The following is a 24,201-nucleotide window of genomic DNA, read 5'->3' on the forward strand; positions in this document are numbered from 1 at the left end:
GCATGACTGATGTCGCTTTGGATAAAAGCGTCTGCTAAATGGCATACAATGTATTACAGTGGAAGAAAATGATAAACGCAACATGTAAAGTGTTGGTCCCATGTTTCATGAGCTGAAATAAAAGATCCCAGAAATGTTCCATATGCACAAAAGGCATATTTCACTCAAATGTTGTGCAGAAATGTGTTTACATCCCTGTAAGTGAGCATTTCTTCTTTGACAAGATAATCCATCCACCTGACAGGTGTGGCATATCATGAAGCTAATTAAACAGCATGATCATTACACAGGTGCACCATGTGCTGGGGACAATAAAAGGCCACTTTAAAATGTGCAGTTTTGTCACACAACACAATGCCACAGATGTCTCAAGTTTTGAGGGAGCGTGCAATTGGCATGCTGACTGCAGGAATGTCCACCAGAGCTGTTGCCGGAGAATTGAACATCCATTTCTCTACGATAAGCTGCCATCCCCGGCCCACCCTTGGCTGCACCCCTGTCCAGTCATGTGAAATCCATAGATTAGGGCCTAATTTATTTATTTAAATTGACTGATTTCCTTATATGAACTGTAACTCCGTAAACATTTTGAAAGTGTTGCATATCGTGTTTATATTTTTGCTCAGTATATGCAGTATATGTAATAGTCACCAACTGAGGGTCTGCTAACATGTGAAGCTACTTTGAGCCTGACGCACTGTCAGGTGCTATGTTATGTCGGGTTGCAGTTCAGTTGGAGCTGGGTTGCCGAAATTCTTTAACTGGTTCTTACTCTCAAAATTCATGTAATTTATAACCAATCACAACAGACCAGAATCACCTCTTAGAGTATGAGCTTTTTGAAGTTGATTTGACAATGTGTCAGACTGGCAATTATGGCTAAGGCTGTTAGCACATCAATGTCAAATCAGTGCCAATCAGTTATTATTTTGACACGTCTCATAACGTAAGTCCTAAAACCTTATTTTCATCAAACGTTCCTACAAGACTGCATCTAAAACTGCAGTGTACTTTGTATATTTTATATATGACAGCTTGGCTGTTTCTGTTGGGTTTTTGTTGTTGAAAGACTGATACAACAACATGTGCCAAAGGAATTACTTAATTGCTCTGTCCTGGAATGAACCGGATAAGCTGGATAAACTTTGATCACAGGTAGGGCCTTAATGGTATTTGATAGCATTATAAACCTAACTACCCTGTAGTGGGTTGGTGAAAAGGAATAGAAAGGGATAAAGGACACGGTTGTAATGACACATGTACACATGTACAGTCGCTATTTCATACTGTATTGTGAAGAGAATGGCCTTTACCTAACTTCATCTGAGGATGACCCAGCAGGGACCTACAGCAGCTATGGAGGGTAAGCTCAGCTGTCCCATCTGCTTTGAGTTCTTCCAGGACCCAGTGAGTCTGAAATGTCAACACAGCTTCTGCCGCAGCTGCCTGGAAACACCAACATGGATTCAACAAAAGGAGCGCGAGTGCCCAGTCTGCAGGGGAAGGAATTCCATAGACAATATCCAGCCCGCAATGTCTAATATGAAACTGAGGAACATAGTGGAGGCCTACCTGCAGAGAGAAGAGAAGAAGGGGAGTGAGGGGAGAGAAGTGGGTCTTGTGGTGTGCGCCAGACATAATAAGAAGCTCAGGTTTTTCTGTGAGGAATGTGAGGAACTTGTTTGTGCTGTGTGTGTGGAGACCGAGCGGCATGCCAAGCATAAACACCAGCCAGTGAAGGAGGAAGCACAATGGCGTAAGGTACTGTGCTATAGCTGGAAGACAGATCTACTTGCAGTCTTTTCCTCTTGCTAACCGAGTTGCATTTGGTATTAGATAAAAGTACCAGTACAGAATAGCTGAGAAACCACCTAATCTAAAGTATTTTTACTTCGATCCATCCTTTCTCTACTGTTACCCCTCCCTACTTCTCCACCACTATCCCCACTCTTTTCCATGATCTACCCAGAGGGAAATCACTTCATTGCTCTACAACCTTCCTGAGAAACTGGAACTGGACATAAAGCAAGCGAGAGCCTCAAGAAAGCGTGCAGCACAATACATCAAGGTATGTTGCTAGCTAAATTACACAATATTACAAAGACAGGCCTACTACAAAGATATTACATAGACATGTACCTATGTAATATCTGTCTTACTGTACTGTTCCATCTTCCAGACCCAGGCCCAAACCACAGCAGGACAGATCAAGAGTGAGTTTGCAAACCTCCACCAGTTCCTGAGAGTTGAGGAGGAGGCCAGACAAGCAGCTTTGAAACAGGAGGAAGGGATGAAGACAGGGTTACTGACCGAGAGGATCACCCGTCTTGCCAGCAACATGGCCTCACTCTCCGGGAGGATCTCAGACATACAGACCAAGATGAAGACAGATGACATCTCGTTTCTACAGGTCACACTTTATTTTGCATGTCACAACTGTTCAATGTACTGAGGCTTTCTCAATCAAAGATATTATTCTGCACTGAGGCGTTCTCAAACAAATGTACTATTCTGTACTGAGGTCCACACGTGTTCTTGTTTCAGATGTACAAGGACTTGAAAGACAGGTACGCAACATTACAATGATCATCAATAGTCAAGTATCTGATCAGTCACCAACACTATTATCATAAAATGTCTGTACTGTCTGTCATTTCAGGGCCAAGTATACATTGCAGGATCCAGAGCCTGTATCGGGGGCACTGATAGACGTGGCCCAACACTTGGGAAACCTGAGGTTCAATGTCTGGAAGAAGATGCAAGAGATGGTGCAATACAGTGAGTACAAAGTTTTATAAGCAACAGCCCATGTATTTGAGGTCATTGACTTGCTTCAATGACGCAGCAAAATGATCAGTCACTAAACATTATAGTACAATATCCAGGCTCCAGTGTCCGTCATTCATGCTATGAATCACGACTGAAGTAACAATAAAATGTCACCTTTCTGAGCTAGTCTGATTACTGACAATAAAACTGATGAATGTTCTGATTCCTGAATGACAAACTGCTGACTCATGTTCTGTTCATACAGCCAGAGATACAGTAAACTAACATCCATGTATCTGACCTGGTGTCCAACTAACCTGTCCACTCCCTCTGTCCCAGCCCCTGTGACCCTGGATGTGAATTCAGCCCACCCTGATCTACTGATCTCTAGGGTCCTCCTGGAGGTGAGTGACAGACGATCGTCCCAGCCTGTGCCTGATAACGCGGAGCGATTCGACAGCTCAGTGAGCGTGCTGGGCTCTGAAGGCTTCTACTCAGGCATTCACAGCTGGGAGGTGGAGGTGGGGCCTAAGAAGGCCTGGACCCTGGGAGTGGCCAAAGAGGGTGTGGCCAGGAAGGGAAATGTGATGGTCAGCCCAGAGGGTGGGATCTGGGCGATGGGGCTGTGGAATGGGGAGGAGTATAGCGCTGGAACCGCCCCCCTGGGTACCCCTTTGGTCCTGAGTAGGAAACCCCAGAACGTCAGGGTCAAGTTGGACTATGAGAAAGGAGAGCTGTCCTTCTATGACTCCAGTGACATGTCACTCATCTATATGTTCGAACATAGGTTCACAGAGAGACTTTTCCCCTACTTCTCTCCCTGTCTTAACTCCGATGGCACTAACCCTGGAGTACTGAGTATCTGCCCTGAGAAGGTGTTTGTGACTGTGACACCTGCTTACTAAGGATATTATCTGGTGAGACTACTTTACGATCACTCACCGAAGTGTCTGTCTTGGTAAAGTCTGTCACAGTGACTCTAGTGGTGACAGTGATGTCTGTGACACAAATGTGTATTCCGAAACTTTGTCTGGGGCACTTTCCTGTTAATTAATTTATTGAGAGAAAGTGTCATGAATTCTCTACTTTTTTAGTGTTTTGTTCAATAAAATTACACTTAGAAAAAAAGAGTTCCAAAAGGGTTCCCTTTTTGGTTCCAGGTAGAACTATTTCGGGTTCCATGTAGAACCTTCTGTGGAAAGGGTTCTAGATTAAATCTAAAAGGGTTGTACCTGGAACCAAAAGAGGTTCTTCAAAGGGTTTTCCTATGGGGACAGCTGAAGAACCCTTTTTGGTTCTAGAAAAATGTACAGTCGTGGCCAAAAGTTTTGAGAATGACACAAATATTAATTTCCACAAAGTGTTCGGCCTCAGTGTCTTTAGATATTTTTGTCAGATGTTACTATGGAATACTGAAGTATAATTACAAGCATTTCATAAGTGTCAAAGGCTTTTATTGACAATTACATGAAGTTGATGCAAAGAGTCAATATTTGCAGTGTTGACCCTTCTTTTTCAAGACTGCTGCAATCCGCCCTGGCATGCTGTCAATTAACTTCTGGGCCACATCCTGACTGATGGCAGCCCATTCTTGCATAATCAATGCTTGGAGTTTGTCAGAATTTGTGGGTTTTTGTTTGTCCACCTGCCTCTTGAGGATTGACCACAAGTTCTTAAGGTCTGGGTAGTTTCCTGGCCATGGACCCAAAATATTGATGTTTTGTTCCCCGAGCCACTTAGTTATCACTTTTGCCTTATGGCAAGGTGCTCCATCATGCTGGAAAAGGCATTGTTCGTCACCAAACTGTTCCTGGATGGTTGGGAGAAGTTGCTCTCGGAGGATGTGTTGGTACCATTCTTTATTCATGGCTGTGTTCTTAGGCAAAATTGTGAGTGAGCCCACTCCCTTGGCTGAGAAGCAACCCAACACATGAATGGTCTCAGGATGCTTTACTGTTGGCATGACACAGGACTGACGGTAGCGCTCACCTTGTCTTCTCTGGACAAGCTTTTTTCCGGATGACCCAAACAATCGGAAAGGGGATTCATCAGAGAAAATGACTTTACCCCAGTCCTCAGCAGTCCAATCCCTGTACCTTTTGCAGAATATCAGTCTGTCCCTGATGTTTTTCCTGGAGAGAAGTGGCTTCTTTGCTGCCCTTATTGACACCAGGCCATCCTCACTGTGCATGCAGAATGCACTCACACCTGCCTGCTGCCATTCCTGAGCAAGCTCTGTACTGGTGGTGCCCCGATCCCGCAGCTGAATCAACTTTAGGAGACGGTCCTGTCGCTTGCTGGACTTTCTTGGGCGCCCTGAAGCCTTCTTCACAACATTTGAACCACTCTCCTTGAAGTTCTTGATGATCCGATAAATGGTTGATTTAGGTGCAATCTTACTGGCAGCAATATCCTTGTCTGTGAAGCCCTTTTTGTGCAAAGCAATGATGACGGCACGTGTTTCCTTGCAGGTAACCATGTTTGACAGAGGAAGAACAATGATTCCAAGCACCACCCTCCTTTTGAAGCTTCCAGTCTGTTATTTGAACTAAATCAGCATGACAGAGTGATCTCCAGCCTTGTCCTCATCAACACTCACACCTGTGTTAACGAGAGAATTACTGACATGATGTCAGTTGGTCCTTTTGTGGCAGGGCTGAAATACAGTAGAACAGTTTTTTGGGGGGATTCAGTTCATTTGCATGGCAAAGAGGGACTTTGCAATTAATTGCAATTCATCTGATCACTCTTCATAACATTCTGGAGTATATGCAAATTGCCATCATACAAACTGAGGCAGCAGACTTCGTGAAAATGTATATTTGTGTCATTCTCAAAACGTTTGGCCACGACTGTAGTGTATGATACAGTACATTCGGTAAATGTTCAAACCCCTTGACTTTTTCTACATTTTGCTACGTTTGCTAAAATGTATGAAAAAAATGTGCTCATCATTCTACACACATACCCCACAACGACAAACAGGTTATTAGAAAAATCTGAAATACCTTTTTTACATAAGTATTCAGACCCTTTGCTATGAGACTCGAAATTGAGCTAAGGTGCATCCTGCTTCCACTGATCATCCTTGAGATGTTTCAACAACTTGATTGGAGCAGCTGTGGTAAATTCAATTGATTGGACATGATTTGGAAAGGCACACACCTGTCTATATAAGGTCTCACAGTCTACAGTGCATGTCAGAGCAAAAACCAAGCCATGAGGTCGAAGGAATTGTCTGTAGAGCTCCGATTGTGTCGAGGCACAGATCTGGGGAAGGGTACAAAAAAATGTCTGCAGCATTGAAGATCCCCAAGAACACAGTGGCGTCCATCATTCTTAAATGACAGAAGTTTGGAACCACCAGGACTCTTCCTAGAGCTGGCCACCCGGCCAAACTGAACAATCGGGGGAGAAGGACCTTCGTCAGGGAGGTGATCAAGAACCCGATGGTCACTCTGACAGAGCTCCAGAGTTCCTCTATGGAGATGGGAGAAACTTCCAGAAGGACAACCATCTCTGCAGCACTCCACCAATCAGACCTTTATGGTACAGTGACCAGACGGAAGCCAGTTCTCAGTAAAATGTACATGATAGCCCACTTGGAGTTTGCCGAAAGGCACCCAACAGACTCTCAGACCATGAGAAACAAGATTATCTGGTCTGATGAAACCAAGATTGAACTCTTTGGCCTGAATACCAAGCGTCACGTCTGGATGAAACCTGGCACCACCGCTACAGTGAATCATGGTGGTGGCAGCATCAAGCTGGGGGGATGTTTTTCAGCGCCAGTGACTGGGACACTAGTCAGGATTGAGGGAGAGATGAACGGAGAAGAAGTACATAGAGATCCTTGATGAAAACCTGCTCCAGAGCACTCAGGACCTCAGACTGGGGCGAAGGTTCACCTTCCAACAGGACAACGGCCCTTAGCACACAGCCATGACAACTCAGGAGTGGCTTCGGGACAAGTCTCTGAATGTCCTTGAGTGGCCCAACCACAGCCTGTACTTGAACCCGATTGAACATCTCTGGAGAGACCTGAAAATAGCTGTGCATTGACGCTCCCCATTCAACCTGACAGATTTTGAGAGGTGTACCAAGCTTGAAGCGTCATACCCAAGAAAACTCTAGGCTGTAATCGCTGCCAAAAGTGCTTCAAAAACAGACTGAGTAAAGGGTCTGAATAATTATGTAAATGTTATATTTCGGTTGTATTATTTTTTATAAATTTGCACAAATTTCTATAAACCTGTTTTTGCTTTGTCATAATAAGGTATTGTGTGTAGATTGATGGGGGGAAAATAATATAATCCATTTTAGAATAAGGCTGTAACGTAGCAAAATGTGGAAAAGTCAGGGGTTCTGAAGACTACTTTTATCCAATGTAAAAAACACAATTTCAAATGCTACATAAGACTGAATCGACCAATCGGTCACATATTACGATAAATACTATGGTTAAAATTGGCATGATTAAAAACATGTACCAGTTCCATTTGAGGACAGATATGCTGACAGCTGCGCCACACAGGTTACAAAAAAGTTGGGAAGACATCTTCGATTGTCCAATCCCATGGCACTTGGTTAATGAACTGATATACAAAACAACGATTGATTCAACAATTCAAGTTTTTCCATTTTAAATTATTATACAATGTCTTGCTACCAACAAAATGTTCTTTATTGTAAATCAGTGCCAGTTCATTAGGTACACCACCCAGTTCATGAAAATGGTTCACTCCTAAAGACAGTGAGTCACGTGGCTATATAAAGCAGGCAGACAGGCATTGAGGTATTCCGTTACTGTTCGATTGAATGTTAGAATGGGCAAAACGAGTGACCTAAGCTACTTTGAGCGTGAAATGATCGTCGGTGCCAGGCACGCACGCCAGTTCCAGTATCTCAGAAACAGCACATCAGTGTCTACGATTTACCAAGAAGGGTGCGACAAACAAAAAACATCCAACAGACGACCACACTAGGTTCCACTCCTATCAGCTAAAAACAAGAAGAAGCGGCTTCAGTGGGCATATGATCACCAACTCTGGACAATTTAGTAGGGGAAAAACATTGCCTGGCCTGACGTTCTTGTTGATGGCAGGATTTGGCGTAAGCAGCATGAGTCGATGGCCCCATCCTGTCTGATGTCAACGGTACAGGCTGGTGGTGGTGGTGTAATGGTGTGGGGAATATTTTCCTGGTACACGTTAGGTCTCTTGATACCAATTGAGCAACGTTTGAATGCCACACCTTGAAGAATCCATTCCCCGAATAACTCTGTTCTGGAGGCAAAGGGGGGTCCGACCCGGTAATAGATGGGTGTACCTAGTAAACTGACCACTGAGAGTACATCTTTACCATGGCGTTCCAAATTAAACATGTTACTTTTAAAATGCTATAAGCATGATATCTTATTCAGTAATTCACAGTTCAACATGCACTTCTGTTACTTGCTAGAAAGCGCAGCTACAAAAGAGAATATAAGGAGAATAAACAAAGGGGGTGGATCGGCTAGATCATCTCAATGTAAACGTTAGTGAAATTCTTGGGAACAGCAGGTATGTGGATGATCCAATAAAATCAGTCTGTTCTGATTAAACAGTACGGTCTGGAATAGTGTGCTGGTATAGAGCTTTTTGATACTGCATTACATGACCAAAAGTATGTAGACACCTGCTTGTCGAACATCGAATTTCAAAATCATGGGCATTAATATGGAGTTGGTCCCCCCTTTGCTGCAAAAACAGCCTGCACTCTTCTTGGAAGGCTTTCCACTAGATGTTGGAATAAGAGCTTTACTGAGGTCAGCAATTCATCCAAAGGTGTACCATGGGGTTGAGGTCAGGGCTCTGTGCAGGCCAGTCAAGTTTTTCCACACCAATCTCGACAAGCCATTTCTGTATTGACCTCGCTTTGTGCACGGCGGCATTGTCATGCTGAAACAGGAAAGGACCTTCCCCAAACAGTCGCCAAAAAGTTGGAAGCACAGAATTGTCTAGAATGTCATTGTGTGCTGTGGCGTTAAGATTTCCTTTAATAAGGGTCCTAACCCGAACCATGAAAAACAGCCCCAGACCATTATTCCTCCACCAAATCGGGGATCTTAGGCTTGGCTGCTCGGCCATGGAAACCCATTTCATGAAGCTCCCAACGAACAGTTATTGTGCTGATGTTTCTTCCAGGGGCAGTTTGGAACTCAGTCGTGAGTGTTGCAACCAAGGACAGACAATTTTTACGCATTACGTGCTTCAGCACTCTTCCTTCCCATTCTGTGAGCTTGTGTGGCATACCACTTTGTGGCTGAGCTGTTAATGCTCCTAGACATTTCCACTTCACAATAACAGCACTTACAGTTGCCCGGGGCTGCTCTAGCAGGGCAGAGATTTGACGAACTGAGTTGTTGGAAAGGTGGCATCCTATGACGGTGCCACATTGAAAGTCACTGAGATCTTCAGTAAGGCCATTCTACTGCCATTCTATGTTTGTCTATGGAGATTGCATGGCTGTATGCTCGATTTTATACAGCTGTCAGTAACGGGTGTGGCTGAAATAGCCGAATCCACTAAGTTGAAGGGGTGTCCACATACTTTTGTATCTATATTGTATGTATAGTTTTTGAACTGAAACCATTTTTAAGTTAGCATAAAAGCAAAAAATAGAAAACTATAAATACATTTCCACAAAAGTTCAATTTCAATGGGAGATATTTGGATATGCCAATGCTCTTGGACCGTTACAGCTACAAACACCAAACCAATGTTGACACACAAACTGACTCAACTTGGCTTGTAAAAAGATTGTTGATAGCGTTTATACTTTTGGAACTCTAACCACTTTCAAAATAAGGAGTATGAACAAGAACGCTCTCAGTTTAAACGTGCAGTGAAGTTCTCCATAGCAACAGCAGCTGTCCATAATGCTGTGGATGGTCAAAAAACTATTCGTCTGTTTTTAGGATCCATCCAACTACATCACTATCTGTCAGGCGTGTGTAACTATACAGTCTTCCTGTTCAATCAGGAGTCCTTAAACAGTACACTGGCACAACTTGTTCCACAGGCCACGATCCCTTGCAGAGCAGCTACTTTATGGTATATGGCATAGAGAAGACCCATCATAACGGCAAAGGCGTTGGGGACGTCCCGCGGCTCATGGAGGACGATGTGCTCTTCTAAGATCACTACAACGTAGATGATTTCCTTGAAGAACGCATCTTCTCCACCATTTCCAGTCACGATTAGTATTCTGATGTTCACCCCCTTTGTGGTCTGCTCTTCTGGATCAGTGGGCTACAGGACAACACAAAATAACCAATTACTAATGTACACATAGCCCTGAGTAGATTAGTCACAACACTTATCGTGTTGTTAGAATACGCTAAATGACTTGACCAATGTGGAGATGAAGCTTATTCACTTACGAATTACCTTACGCATTGGACAGCTAGCAAGGAGTATGAGATTGCAAAATCAGGGCTGTGGGTGCCCAAAGAGAAAACCAAGGACTTATTGAAGTTACACCAAAACCTGACAGATCTTGATGAAATTGGATGGATCCTCCCTCAGGAAGTGTGGGAGGCCAAGTAAAACAGCAGCTCTTCTATTCTGGTTGGAGTTCCGCAATAATGAGAGAGAGGGTGTTGGTGAGAGAGTGGGTGTTAGTGAGAGAGGGTGTTAGTGGGAGAGACAGCATGAGAGAGAGAGAAAGTGTGTGTGTATTAGCGAGAGAGATAGAGTGTGCGAGAGCGAGAGAGAGAGAAGGGTTGGGGGTAGAGAGACACTTACGTTATGATCAAGAGAACGTATAAGACTATGGTGTTCGGCCATTGTTGGAGCCCATGCTCTGCACAACCAGGAAATCTGGGCTTGTCCAGCGAGGAAGGATTTATTGAGGTCAGCGGAGACAAGGAGGTTGAATTCTGCATTGACATTTACAGAGCAAAAAATGGTTATCATACTATATATGCAACAAACTGTAGAAATTGTTGGGAAGGGATTGTAACGCCACAGCCAGTTTGAAAAGGGGGACACTAGCCTACCTTTCTCTCTGTAAACAAAGCTGGCCATCTGGTTTTCACATCAGATACAAGTGGCTCATCCTGAATGATGTCCTTTCTCAGTAGGGCAAACGTGTTTCCCATCAGCAGTTCATCCGCTTTTTCTTTTCCTCCTCTGGCTGTTTCTCTCCTCTTCAAGAGTGTTTGTTGTTTTTGCTTGAGGAGTATCTGGCAAGAAATTCACCTCTGATCGCTTGTTTATTTAAAAAAAAACTTTATTTTGTCTTTGCCATCAACCCTTGACCTCTTGTTACAATTCACCATAAGCTCAGGGCATCCTGTTATGTGCAACTTCTGACGATAGTTCCCATATTGAAAGTTCAGGCTGAATTTCCAGGCAGACCATCCGCATAATGGTCCTGGCTTTTTTAGGCATGGGTGTTTCTCCACCAGAGCTTTGGCAACACCTTCGACTTGTTTTTGTGATGGGTATGGGTTGACGTCAAACATAACATCTGCTACTTTGTCAAGAATTTCTGTCTTCATATTCTTGGAGACTGGCAAAAGGGATCCATTCCATAATTCTAATTTCCATGTCTGAGTTTCAATTCACCGTCATAGTTAAAGGTGGGGAAGATACATGGCTCAGGCCACTGCTGTGCACGTGACGAAGGTGAGAGAGAGTCTGATAACAACTAAATACTGCCAGTGTCCAAAGTGCCGCTGTCTGAACGCTCAGAGTCAGGTGGCGTCTTAAGCATTACCTTCAGGGTTGCTCATTTTCAAATAATGGATCTTTGAATTGAAGTACGACGTCACCTTCCAAATAGAGCTTGCTCTTCAGTATTGACTGCAGTTCTTCCACAGTCTCTGGCAGACTTTCAATGGTAACTCTCCTGATGCCATCAATCGCAAGTTTGACTCGAAGCAACATGATTGACTTCAAAATATAATTAATTCATGTAATCACATTATAACAGAAAGACACAGAAATGGAATGAAAGAGAGAGGGTTAGGGTTAGAGAGAGAGAGACTGGGACAGTGATAGGGAGTGAGAGAAACAGATACAGATTACACACTTGACAGGTCATGAATAAATTGGATGGATCCAGCGCCAGGAAGTGTGGACGGCCGAGTGAAACAGCAGCTCTTCTATTCTGGTTAGAAGTGAGAAAGACGGAGAGAGAGAGAGAGAGAGCGAGGATGAGAGAGATAGTGTGTATTAGTGCGAGAGAGTGACTGTGTGAGAGAGTGTGTGTGTTTTAGGAGAGAGGGAAAGAGTGAGAGAAGCACTTACGTTCTGATCAAAAGCGCATCTCCTCCACCATCTTCAGTCCTGATTAGTACAGCGATGTTAAACCCCCTTTTGTGTTCTGCTCTCCTGGATCAGTGGGCTACAGCGCAACACAAAAATAACCAATTACTAATGTACACATAGCCCTGAGTGGATTAGTTCCAACACATATGGTATTGTTAGAATAAGCTAAATTATTTACCAATGTTGATATAAAGCTTATTCACGTATGAGAGGGAAAAATCAGGGCTGTGTGTGCCTAAACAGAAAACTCATAACTTACAGTAGTTACACACACACACCTGACAGATCTTGATGAAGTTGGATGATCCTCCATCGGGAAGTGTGAAAGGCCGAGCAAAACAGCAGCTCTTCTATTCTGCTTGGAGGTCTGCAGCGATGAGAGAGAGCGAGAGATGGTCCAGCAAGAAAGGATTTCAGGAGGTCAGCGGAGACGAGACAGTTGAATTCTGTATTGGCCTTCATAGAGCAAAAGAAGAACGTTTAAGATAGATATGCTATTTTTGTTCTATGTCTTCCGCATCTGTGGCGGAAGGTGGCCGAGCTATAGCGGAGTTTGTCAGACCGTGAGACATCCCGAAAACCTCTGTAGCGTCCGAACGGTTTGACCTAGAAACTAATATGACCGCTCTATGGAAAGATGAGACTCTCGCGAACACGATGGCGTTCTCCACACAAGTGTCACGGGACTCGTCTGAAGGTAACCCATACAAATGAATGGAAGTATGTAGGTAGTTTTGTGCCAACAAAAAAAAGGGGGTAAATATGCATCGAAGCTTTCTACTACTCCTTGTGAATAAATTATATGTTTGTGTTATACCTGGCCTGTTTGTCCCCATGCCCCACTTTTAAAGAACCTGTGTGGGTTTTAGATTAGTCCCGAGGACCTCACCTCACGTATAAAAAAGGTGGCGCAGTATCGGTTATAGGAAAGGTTATTTATGTCCACGTTATAATTGCTCAAGTGCCAATTGTACACTGCAGGATCCAAAGCCTGTATTAGGGGCACTGATAGACGTGGCCCAACACCTGGGAAACCTGAGGTTCAAGATATGAGAGAAGGTGAAATACAGTGAGTACTAGACCAGAGCAAATTTATCGTTAACAGATCAGTAGACGTTTTCGAGCACCACACATTAAAATGTCAATTGTATAGCATACCTGTTTGTGTTTCCATCCAGCCCCAGTGACTCTGAACCTCAACACTGCGTCCCCATGGCTCTCTCTCTCAAATGGGTTCTGGCTCCATGGCCCTGAGGGATGGGGGCCAGTACAGCGCCTGTACCATGCCCTGGACCCGCCTCACTCTGAAGAGGACAATCAGGAGGGGGAGCGTGTGTCTGGACTATGACGTGGGAGAGGTGACCTTCTACGACCCCATACAATCTATACATTCAGTGACATATTTAAAGAGCCATTGTTGCCCTATTTCTATCCCTGTGTGAGTGAGTGGTCACAATACTGAGCTGCTGAAGATATGCCCCACCAAAGGGTCAGTGGAAGGGAAAACCAAGTCAGTTGCACATCTGAATGCATTCAACTGAAATGTGTCTTCCACATTTAACCCAACCCCTCTGAATCAGAGAGGTGCCCCGGGAGCAGTTGTTGTTGGGGGTTAACTGCCTTGCTCAAGGGCAGAACGGGCAGATTTTTTCACCTTGCTGGCTCTGGGATTCGAACCAGCGACCTTTCGGTTACTGGCCCAACACTCTTAACCCACTAGGCTACCTGCCTCCCCTTAGTCAATGCTGTGGGTGATGCATTTTCTATTGAAACATATTTGCTAATGTATTACTAATATCCATACAGTATGTACTACAATGTATTATCAACATTTGTAAATAGTTATATTCATGATCTATACGTAGTTAATGTTAGTTCATGAACGTTATTAATAAAAGTGTTGATTGTCAACAATGAGCTAGGCCAACCAACAGCGGTGAAGTCTTATTATAGTGCTCCAAGCCTCCAACAGATAATTCAACAGTCATGTGATGAAATAAGATACCGTGTCCTTACATGGAACACATTTTAGACACCATTCTTTAATCCTGCAATCCACCCGCCTTATCCAACCCTTGACGTACAATGTGTGTACGCCGCATCTGTTTGAGTGCATGTGACCGCGTGGGTGCATGTGTTCCTGTCTGAGCACACGACACAGTATAAAAGCAGAGGTGCTCTCAACCTGTCGTAGACTTTCGACCTCAGACTTCTCCATTGCTAAGAGAACTCCTCTGCTGAGAGCAACAATGAGAGCCTACCTGGTCCTGCTTCTGCTGCTCCCTCTGTGCACAGGTAAGTCACACTTACTTCACTTAGCTCGTGCTTTTAAGTTCCTTGCTGAACATAGGTCATTGCCGAACTGCTTCCAATGCCTTCTGTCCTGTGCCAGTTGTTATTGTTGCCATATCAGTCGTTCAGTCCTTAATTTCTTGCTCTGTGAAGATGCAGGTGGAGATGAAAGTGGTCATGGGCCTTTCTCTCTTGCGTTTAACTTGTGGGCTAAAGGTAAGAGTCTAGTTTGGTGATGCACGTTTCTTCTTAGTGTGGCCTAACCAGTGTGGCCTAACCAGCACCACATCCTCCTCTTCATTTGTGCTTCAATAGGTACTTGTTTTGGGATCTCCCACAGTCAGATGTTTCTGATGGTATATGTCCAATGAATTCCAAGTAAGCGTCTGAGACATCGGTTGTTGAATGTTTGTACTTTTTAACAGAGCATGCTGCTGGTGGTTCTCCATGACTTAGACCCGTTAAGGAAGATGGGCCTCACATTGGTTAGAAATCTTAGTCTTTGGTTTAGGTTTTATGCCGTTCTGGCTTTACCGATTCCTGCTTTCACATTCTTCATCGGTTGATGTTGATTTGAAGTCCGATCGAAGCTGATGTTGCTTGCAAGAGGCGAGACGTGTCCTGCATTTTTTTTGTGTTTGTGAGAGAGTGGAGCAAGGTCATCCGCGAAGTCCAGATCTTCCGGTTCACTGTGTGCCTGTTGTATTTTGGGTTTGTTTCTTGAATGATCCGGTAAGCATGCCTGTCGGACCTACAGTTCCTTCAGAAAGTAATCGTACCTTTTGAATTATTTCCCGTTTTGTTGTGTTACAGCCTGAATTCAAAATGGATTAAAAATCTTTTTCACACATCTACACAATACCGCATAATGACAAAGTTCTTACATTTTTGGGGGGGTTTGCATATTTACTGAAAATGAAATACAGAAATGTCTCATTTACATACATTTTGACACCCCTGAGTCAATACATGTTAAAATATCTTTGTCAGTGATTACAGCGGTGAGATTTTCTGTGTAAATCTTTGCATACCTGGATTGTACATTGTTTGCATTATTCATTTAAAAAATCTTCAAACTCTGGTCAAGTTGGCTGTTGATCATTGCTAGACGGCCATTTTCAAGTCTTGCCATAGATTTTCAAGACGATTTAAGTCAAAACTGTAACTACGTCACTCTTTTGGTCTCATGGTGAAATCCCTGAGCGGTTCCCTTCCTCTCCGGCAACTGAGTTAGGAAGGACTCCTGTATCTTTGTTGTGACTGAGTGTAATTAATAACTTCACCATTTTTATTTAAACCTTTTATTTAACACAATGCTCAAAGAGATATTTGATGTCTACTTTATTTTAGGTGCCCTTCTTTGCTAGGCATTGGAAAACCTCCCTGACCATTGTGGTTGAATCTGTGTTTCAAATTCACTGCTCGACTAAGGGATCTTACAGACAATTGTATATGTGGGGTACAGAGAGAAGGTAGTCTTTCAAAAATCATGTTAAACTCTATTATTGCACACAGAGTGAGTCCATACAATTGTATTATGTGACTCGTTAAAGACATGTCTTACTCCTGAACTTATATAGGAGGATGTGATTGAACACTTTCCCTGGTGTTGCCCAACATTATCCTGAGGTAGTTTTTACACTCCCTTAGATCTCCTTTCTTGGGTGTTTTGAGGTCAAACACATGACCCAAAAACTCACGTACACACAGCAGCTCGCACACACAAATGTAAGTACAGACATGCGCACGCACACTCACATGACTGAATTCCTGCTCTGCATCATTCATAACAATGCTGGCAGGAGATTGTAGTCATTTCTCAGATCAAATTCGAGTCCTTATGTAGGTTGTGAGGTAACCATGTCTCTTGTGATCTTTGAACCCGCCTAAACATACTGTATTCGCTAATGAGAAAGAACTCTGAACCTCTCTCCCTTCCCATAGCCGACTACAACATTGAGTGTTACGGCGAGGACTTCCTGATGCTGAGGAACCAGCTCCTACAGTGCTCAAGCAAAACACAGCAGGCCTGCTACACCAGGAGTGAGTATCACCACCGTAGTCCTTCATTGGGCCCCGCAATACCAGGGCCGTGTCTGAAAATGTTACTAGCTGTCAAACCTTCATCTTTGTTTGCTCAATTCCTCATCTCTCTCTCCCATAAGCTCATTGGAGTTTTTGAGAGGGAGGCAAGGAATTGAGGAAACAAGGACAGGGGAAGCAAGGATTTGACAGCTAGTGACGTTTCAGAAACAGCCCAGGATTGAGCAATATTACTTGTTAGATGCAAGGCTGGCTCTTTTGATCAATTGATGACGATAACTAAGATATGCCCATCATGCCATTGGCCTGCATAATACAGAGTAAATAAAACATTTTGACCTCCACCTGACCAAAATCACATAGAAATGTTCTTTGTGAGCTATTTCTATGCTTCCCGTTCTTAAGTTTGTTTTTGCGTCTTTTACTTACTTTCGGTTTTGTCCACTAGCTTCAAACAGCTTAAAGAAAATACTTTTTTTTATCATGGAAAATATATTTCACAGCAGTTTGAATGGTACAATGATTATCTACACTATACTTGCTTGTTTTGTCACAAACTAAAATTAGGTTGAACTATTAGAATTTTAGCAACCAGGAAATGGGGGAGCGATTTCTGCATAGTGCACCTTTAACCTAGCATTAAGTCTTATTGAATCAAACTGTCTTTGTGATAATAATGTCCTTGATCCTACTACATCTTCTGATTAAAAGGTCCAATTCTGTCACAGTCGTGTGTATAGGTGGCAGGGAAGTCAGGCGCAGGAGAATCAAAACTTTTTGAAATGGAGTAGTTTAATAACTTAAAACACATAATTCCAAAAACCATGTAATAATATGAAACAAAATGTGTACGAGGACCCGTCGCGCACCAAATACAAAAACACGTATACTGAACATAAAACAATCTCTGACAAAGACATGAGTGGAAACAGAGGGTTAAATACACAACAGGTAATGCATGGGATTGAAACCAGGTGTGTAGGAAGACAAGACAAAACCAATGAAAAATGAAAAATGGATCAATGATTACTAGAAGACCGGTGACGTCGACCGCCGAGCACCGCCCGAACAAGGAGAGGCTTCGACTTCGGTAGAAGTCGTGACAAATGCAGCCGTTTTTATCTCAATGTCAAATTAGTTCTGGGTAACAATTAACTGATTGATTTAAATTAAAATGGTCAAAAAGAAACAAAAATAGATTCTTACCAAAGAGCAATTTCTCAAGCAAGAATTTTGCTAGTACTGTCTGGGAGTGGTCTGAGTGGGGAGGGAGAAACTGAAAACTAGCTTTTAATGGCAGGGAGGGTTTGGTCTATTAACTAATTTACTGCCTGATGATGACACCAGGCAAGCCAAAACGCCATCCAACCAAAACAGGCTGAAATTTCTGCCGGTCTTTTCAAACAGCTCTTACACTAAAAGGGCATTATCACAGTATTATTCCAACCTCAGTGTGGAAATATGCAGTATATAAAACACAGGACAAAAATGACATTTTTGACTGCACTGGGCCTTTAAGGCCATGATCCTGCTGCATATTCTGATAAAATCCTTGATCCTACTGCATCTTTTCATGTTCTGTGTCTCCTCTACAGGTTCTGGAGAGAAGGGCTGTGCTAGGCTTGAGTTCTGCTCTCGACTGGGCTGGACGTGTTGCTATCAGGACCGCTGCAATGCCTAGAACTGACTCCAGGGGCCAATAACTCCACGGCAGGCAGAGGAAGGAGAGCAAGACAGATGGAGAAAGTATCTGTGAAATCAGCCAACAGTAACTTGAGGGCTTGTGGTCCGATCTGCTGTTTAGCATTTGGTGATTCATTGTGTTCGTAAAGTGCAATATACACAACTTCGATGATGTAAAGTCACATGAAATAAAGTCATAGGACAGTTTTTATCCATTAATCTTGGGTCTCAAATGCGGTTATGAAAGGAGTCATTTCATCAGTGTTATATTATGTAGGCACGCACAGTCACTTTATTCATGAGGTGTCATGCTAAGCCATTCTTGCAAATGTGTTCTGAATCAAGATGCTAAAAATGGGACATCCTTCCCTCCACTGCGGTAGACACGCAGTCTTTGCTCCTCTGTGTGGGCTGCCTGGCAGTCTGTGGGTCTGTTTATCTGTGTGTCAGTCATCAAGAACCTCCTGACATGTTAAATCAGCATGGTTCTAGTCCTTGGTTTACCCACACAGTCGAATACCACAGCCAGAGACCTCTGCTCTGTCCACTGTTTACCCCCAGTCTAATCCCACAGTCAGAGACCTCTGCTCTGTCCACTGTTTACCCCCAGTCTAATCCCACGGCCAGAGACCTCTGCTCTGTCCACTGTTTACCCCCAGTCTAATCCCACGGCCAGAGACCTCTGCTCTGTCCACTGTTTACCCCCAGTCTAATCCCACGGCCAGAGACCTCTGCTCTGTCCACTGTTTACCCCCAGTCTAATCCCACGGCCAGAGACCTCTGCTCTGTCCACTGTTTACCCCCAGTCTAATCCCACAGCCAGAGACTTCTGTTCACTGTACGGACCAAACTACAGACAGACACATCCAGAATCGACTAGGGAAGACAGTGAGATGAATAACCTCTTCACTATATAGACATAAACACACGGATACGCATGCATGCATGTACGCGCACGCGCACACACACACACACACACACACACACACACACACACACACACACACACACACACACACACACACACACACACACACACACACACACACACACACACACACACACACCAGGATAGGTATCATAGGGTTCAGATTGATACAGAACACCAGACAAGCTCAGGGACGGAGAGATGTTTGAGGAAGGATTCAACTTGAACTTTGTCAAACTCAGATGAAAGTGACTAAATTAAACGAGTAAACTGGAATAATTTACTGTTAGTTACCCCTTTTATAACACAAAACATTCAGACCAAGATCAACATAGAAATCAGTGGAATTTGAGTGGAGAAAATACTCAAACATAAAAGATAAAAGCTTTTCTTTAAATGTTTATTTTCATTTTTTTTTTTTTTCATCTTCAGTATTTTTCTGTCTATTGACAGGAATGCACGAGAGACAGATTGGCTCAAACATTGTCATGGGAAACATTTTTGTCAGTCATATCTTACCAACATATCATTTCAACATTGTCATCATCAGTATCACCATCTTCATGGATGGTGATGACCGTTTATTCTGAATATCACAAAAAGTTGCACCCGTCTTTGCCCTCCCCCAACCCAAAGACTTGATAATCACAGAGTGGGCACACATATATACCCACTCAATGCTCCCTTGGATTGTTGGCATGGGTGTGCCAGCCGTTTTCCAGGACACTTAGACATACATTCACAGGGATGAGGCTTCAGACCAGTCAAGGAGTCTTGTGTTTAAACTCACTTCTCTGCTTCCCTCTGTGTGTTTTGGATACTAGCCCATCTAACTTGAAAACATGATTCTGTACAAGCCCTTCAGAAAAATTCCCCTCAAAAGATGGATGGTTGAATAGACATAAATGGACCGCTCTGTCTCTCAAAAATATCAGATCCTTGTCAGGGCCCAGTACATAGGATGCCCTGGTGTCCATATCTCCCACACCTTACTAACCCTCCCTACCTTAAAAGAAAATATTTCCCTCCCCTTAACCAACATAGGCAAAACCCACCTCACCCCCACCCCCCTCATTATGGCAAGGCAATTCGTCAGAGCAACATTCAAAGGACATATCTGATGTAGGACTCTGATTGGCAGACCGCTACCGAGCCTAAATGGGGTGAGCTGAGTTGGCCATGAATATCCTGGAATAACAAGAGGAGCGACATCCCCAGATAGACTGCGGGCGGAGGCACTCTCAAAGCCAGTTCACTGTCCCACCATAACACCTGCCATGGGAAGAAGAGCACATTTGGGACCATGGTTTATGAGGACTCAAAGAGCCATTATTCCACACCGTACTGCATGTATGTACATGCTTGGCCTGTGGGTGAGCTGCAGTGCCTCCTAGTGGTGAAAGAAAGCACTGAGTAATGGTTCAGTGGATCTGCAGGTAACTGCCAAAATAATGGAAACACTTGAGTAAATGAGGGATACAAAGTATATTGAAAGCAGGTACTTCCACACAGGTGTGTTTCCTGAGTTAATTAAGCAATTAACATATACTTAGTGTAACGTATAATGATGATGATCAGGCCATTATTTTGGCCATTATTTTGACTACCATGGCTATGCCCCCCATAGGATGACAATGCCCCCATCCACAGGGCACGGGTGGTCACTGAATGGTTTGATGAGCACGAAAACAATGCAAATCCTGTGCCATGGCCGTCTCAGTCACCAGATCTCAACCCAATTGAACACTTATAGGAGATTCTGGAGCGGCGCCTGAGACAGCTGTTTCCACCATCAACAAAACACCAAATGATGGCAATTCTCGTGGAAGAAGGGTGTCGCATCCCTCCAGTAGAGTTCCATACACTTGTAGAATCTATGCCAAAGTGCATAGAAGCGGTTCTGGCTCGTGGTGACCCAAAACCCTAATAAGACACTTTATGCTGGCGTTTCCTTTATTTTGGCAGTTACCTGTATATCTCAAGATGAATGAACCAGACACATACACACAGGCATACTATTATATACATAAAGTAGCCACACCTGCATGTACAAAATGGATGAGTATTGGGTGGGAAGATCTAGCAAGACCACATGGCGCCCTGAAAACAGGTGTGTTAGCGTTCTGGAGAGACTCCAGATATCCTAGGGCACGTGTCAAACTCCTTCCACTGAGAGCCGAGTGTATGGGTTTTAGCTCCGCCCTTTTACTTGATTGGTGAATTAAGGTCAGATTACCTGGTTTCCTAGGTCATAATTGAAAGGAAAAAACAGAAACCAGCAGACACTAGGCCCTCCATGGAATGAGTTATACACCCCTGTCCTAGGGTATGAGTTATACATTGACACCTGTCATTGTAGGAGACGTATTCTGGAGGTCATGAGATATTGTACGGGGTTAACTAAGTGTGTTCACGTTCTATGCACTCAAGAAGCAGAGCATCCAGGGAAGGCAATCCCATGTTCACTACAACTACAGAACCACAGGACAAAAAAACGACAGGACAAACTACGGACAAAATCTACCTAAATTAAATCGACCTACAAATCGACCTACAATACATTAAAGCATTCCCAGTTGCACAAGCTGTTGATTTGCGAAAAACACAACAACAAAAAATCTGAAAATGATATTATAAAAAGAGGTTCTTTGTGGACCAAGTGGAAGTCTACATCTTTGAGGACAACGTTAGAAAACATTCGTATAACATTGATACAACCATGCCCTCATGCAGTCTTTCACTAGGATTACCAATGTCTTTACCTCTTCCCTACAATCCCGTCAATGCCACCTACCAACCGTACCACACCGTCATTGACATGCACTTTACTTACAGTCCCTCGCTAATCTCTCTCTCTGACAGAGAGGATATAAAACAAAATATGAATCTACACCACGTGCCTTCTACACAGTCCTCGCTCTTCTTTCTGATAATAACAAACCTGGAAAAATACTTCCATCATTCAATCCTGTATAACTAGCTAAACTTTTACTGTGCATTGCAACACATACAGTATGCCTTAGTACATATCCCTTCCACCTTTCTTCAGTCGTCCTTGTCATAGAAAACCCTTGGACTCTCTCTCCCTAGTCATAGACAGGCATTTAAAAAAAAAACATTCTCTCTCCTCCATTCCCAGCTGAAAAACAGAAGAGCCTTTCTCTCTCTCCCCTATGCCACCTCTGTGGAAATGTACCAGCGCATTCCCACTGAGGGGATAAAGATAAGACTGTGTAGAAGAGAAGAGTCTCTCTCGCTCTCTCTTTCTCTCTCTCTCTGTTGGCTGTGTATTCCTGTGAGCGTGATCCCGTCCTGAGTTGCTGCAGAATGGGGGGGGGGGAAGCTGGGCACACCCTCCTCCGGAATGACACAACGTGTAAACGGCAGCTCGCACACACTTAAGACTTAAAAAAAAATATAAAAAAAAACTTTTTTCTTAAAAACATCTCAGTCCATAGAGCAGAGAAGGAACACTCCCCAGAATGAGTTTTTAAAAAGGTCGAAATCCTAAATGAAAATGAAAAGAAACGCAAAAAAAAAAATGGTAGCACGTTAAGGTAGGGCGAGCAGGCGAGAGAGTCACCTGGGTACGTGTGTCGCTGGTGGTTCAGTGTGGTCGTAATGTCCATGGCCACAGGATATCCTATGGACCATTATTCATCAGAGTCCTTTTTTGCCTTTACAGCGAGGCTGGATGGATGAGCTTCCTGCAGGGACTCTACCAGAGAGAACAGCTTATTGCCCTGAAGCAGTCTGCAGGCGCGCGCACACACACACACACACACACACACACCTGATTGAAAGTCCAGAGTGATGGAGTGTGTGTGCCTTTAGCTGCATGTGTAAAACTGGTTGTGTGTGGTCACACAGTACGCTATGGTGTGTTGTTGCATTATTGAGCTAGGATTAGGTTTAAGTTTCTATGGTAACATAGCCTAGAGACTATATGATGAGTATTGACAAAGGGCTGGACTGGGGAGTGAGCATTAGCCAGGGGTACCTGCCTGGCATTAGCTAGGCTCAGGGAAGAGGCACTAGGCTCTTGTAGCATAATATACTTGTGTATAAAGACATAAGTAATACATGGTATCAAGTACTATACGAGTATCTATGATAGCAACATTACCGTGATATTTGAACTGTGTAAATGATCCTGCATCTGTTTGTCTGATCAAGGAGTGATGTTGGAGTGTGATTTTGTGTGTCTTTGTGTATTGGTGCTAGTGTTTGTGCGTCTGTGTGCTTGTGTGTCACTCTCTCAGAGCTTTCATCTGCAGACTTGACTTAACCGTATGACCCAGAACAGCCACGACATTCTCTCCTCACACAAGGCGGAGCGACAGCGTAAAGAAAAAAACATCAGCCACTAATATCACTGCTTGTCTCACTTACACCATCCATTCTTATCCAATTAACACAGACTTCAAAACAAAACAAAAAGAAGAGCATGAAAATAAACTAAAAAGAAAAACAAAGGAAACCTGAACAGCAAATATTGAACCCTGCTGCGCTTCTCCTGAGAGACGCAGTGACATCGAGGTGCCTCCAGGGGGGAGTGCTGAGCAGGAGAGCGCACTAGGCTGCATCACAAGTGACGCTCTTTACGAGGGTGGGGTGAAAGGGCGGCCCTCGTCGCTAGGAGTGGCCGTGTCATCGCTGGGGTCCAGGCTGTCCTTGGGGCTCAGCGTGCTGTGGGAGGGGGGTGGGGTAGAATCTGAGCGGGGTGGGGTCAGCCCGGGGGGGGGAGGTGTTTCAGGGGAGCTCTCCTGCCGTCCATTGGTCGTGGGCTCGGTGGGCGGTGTGACGATGGCCGTACCACCGCAGGGCACCGCTGGGGGGTCAGAGGTCAGGTCGAGGACTGTGGGCGGAGTTGGGGTTGCGATTGGCGTCACGGCTGGCTCGGTGGGGGTGGGAGTCAGGGGCACCGCTGGGATGGTGGCGCGGGGGTTGGAGTTATGCAGGAGCCCCTCCCCCAGAGAGAGGGAAGAGTCGCTGGGGACCAATGAGGGGGTCTTCTCCACCAGACGCCACTGCATGACACTGGTATCCTTCCCGCCCGTGGACACCAAGTGACTGTCGTTGTGCATGAAGGTCACATTAGTCACGTGACTGCTGTGGGCGCTATATTTGTGGCTCGGTGCCTGCGGAGGAAGGAGACACATGTCAGCA

At 44.1% G+C, this 24,201-nt stretch overlaps 2 protein-coding genes across 5 annotated transcripts in view; one reads left to right on the forward strand and one right to left on the reverse strand.

The window, feature by feature from the left end:
* Positions 1–1,313: 1,313 nt before the first annotated feature.
* On the forward strand, positions 1,314–4,860 carry LOC139569810 (E3 ubiquitin-protein ligase TRIM21-like). Its single transcript, XM_071391165.1, has 6 exons — positions 1,314–1,761; positions 1,970–2,068; positions 2,180–2,410; positions 2,545–2,567; positions 2,660–2,778; positions 3,109–4,860. Exons 1-6 carry the CDS (start codon positions 1,330–1,332, stop codon positions 3,672–3,674), a joined length of 1,470 nt encoding a protein of 489 aa, XP_071247266.1. The 5' UTR covers positions 1,314–1,329; the 3' UTR covers positions 3,675–4,860.
* A 14,558-nt stretch (positions 4,861–19,418) lies between these two features.
* Positions 19,419–24,201, reverse strand: part of LOC139570760 (echinoderm microtubule-associated protein-like 4) — a 90,046-nt gene continuing 85,263 nt past the window's right edge. For all 4 annotated transcript variants that reach the window (XM_071392909.1, XM_071392910.1, XM_071392908.1 and 1 more), the window contains one exon: positions 19,419–24,173. In XM_071392909.1, coding sequence (XP_071249010.1) covers positions 23,634–24,173 — 540 coding nt within the window. In that variant the 3' untranslated portion in view covers positions 19,419–23,633. The remainder of the gene's footprint in view (positions 24,174–24,201) is intronic.

Source organism: Salvelinus alpinus, chromosome 3, assembly GCF_045679555.1.
Source record: "Salvelinus alpinus chromosome 3, SLU_Salpinus.1, whole genome shotgun sequence".
Taxonomy (NCBI): domain Eukaryota; kingdom Metazoa; phylum Chordata; class Actinopteri; order Salmoniformes; family Salmonidae; genus Salvelinus; species Salvelinus alpinus.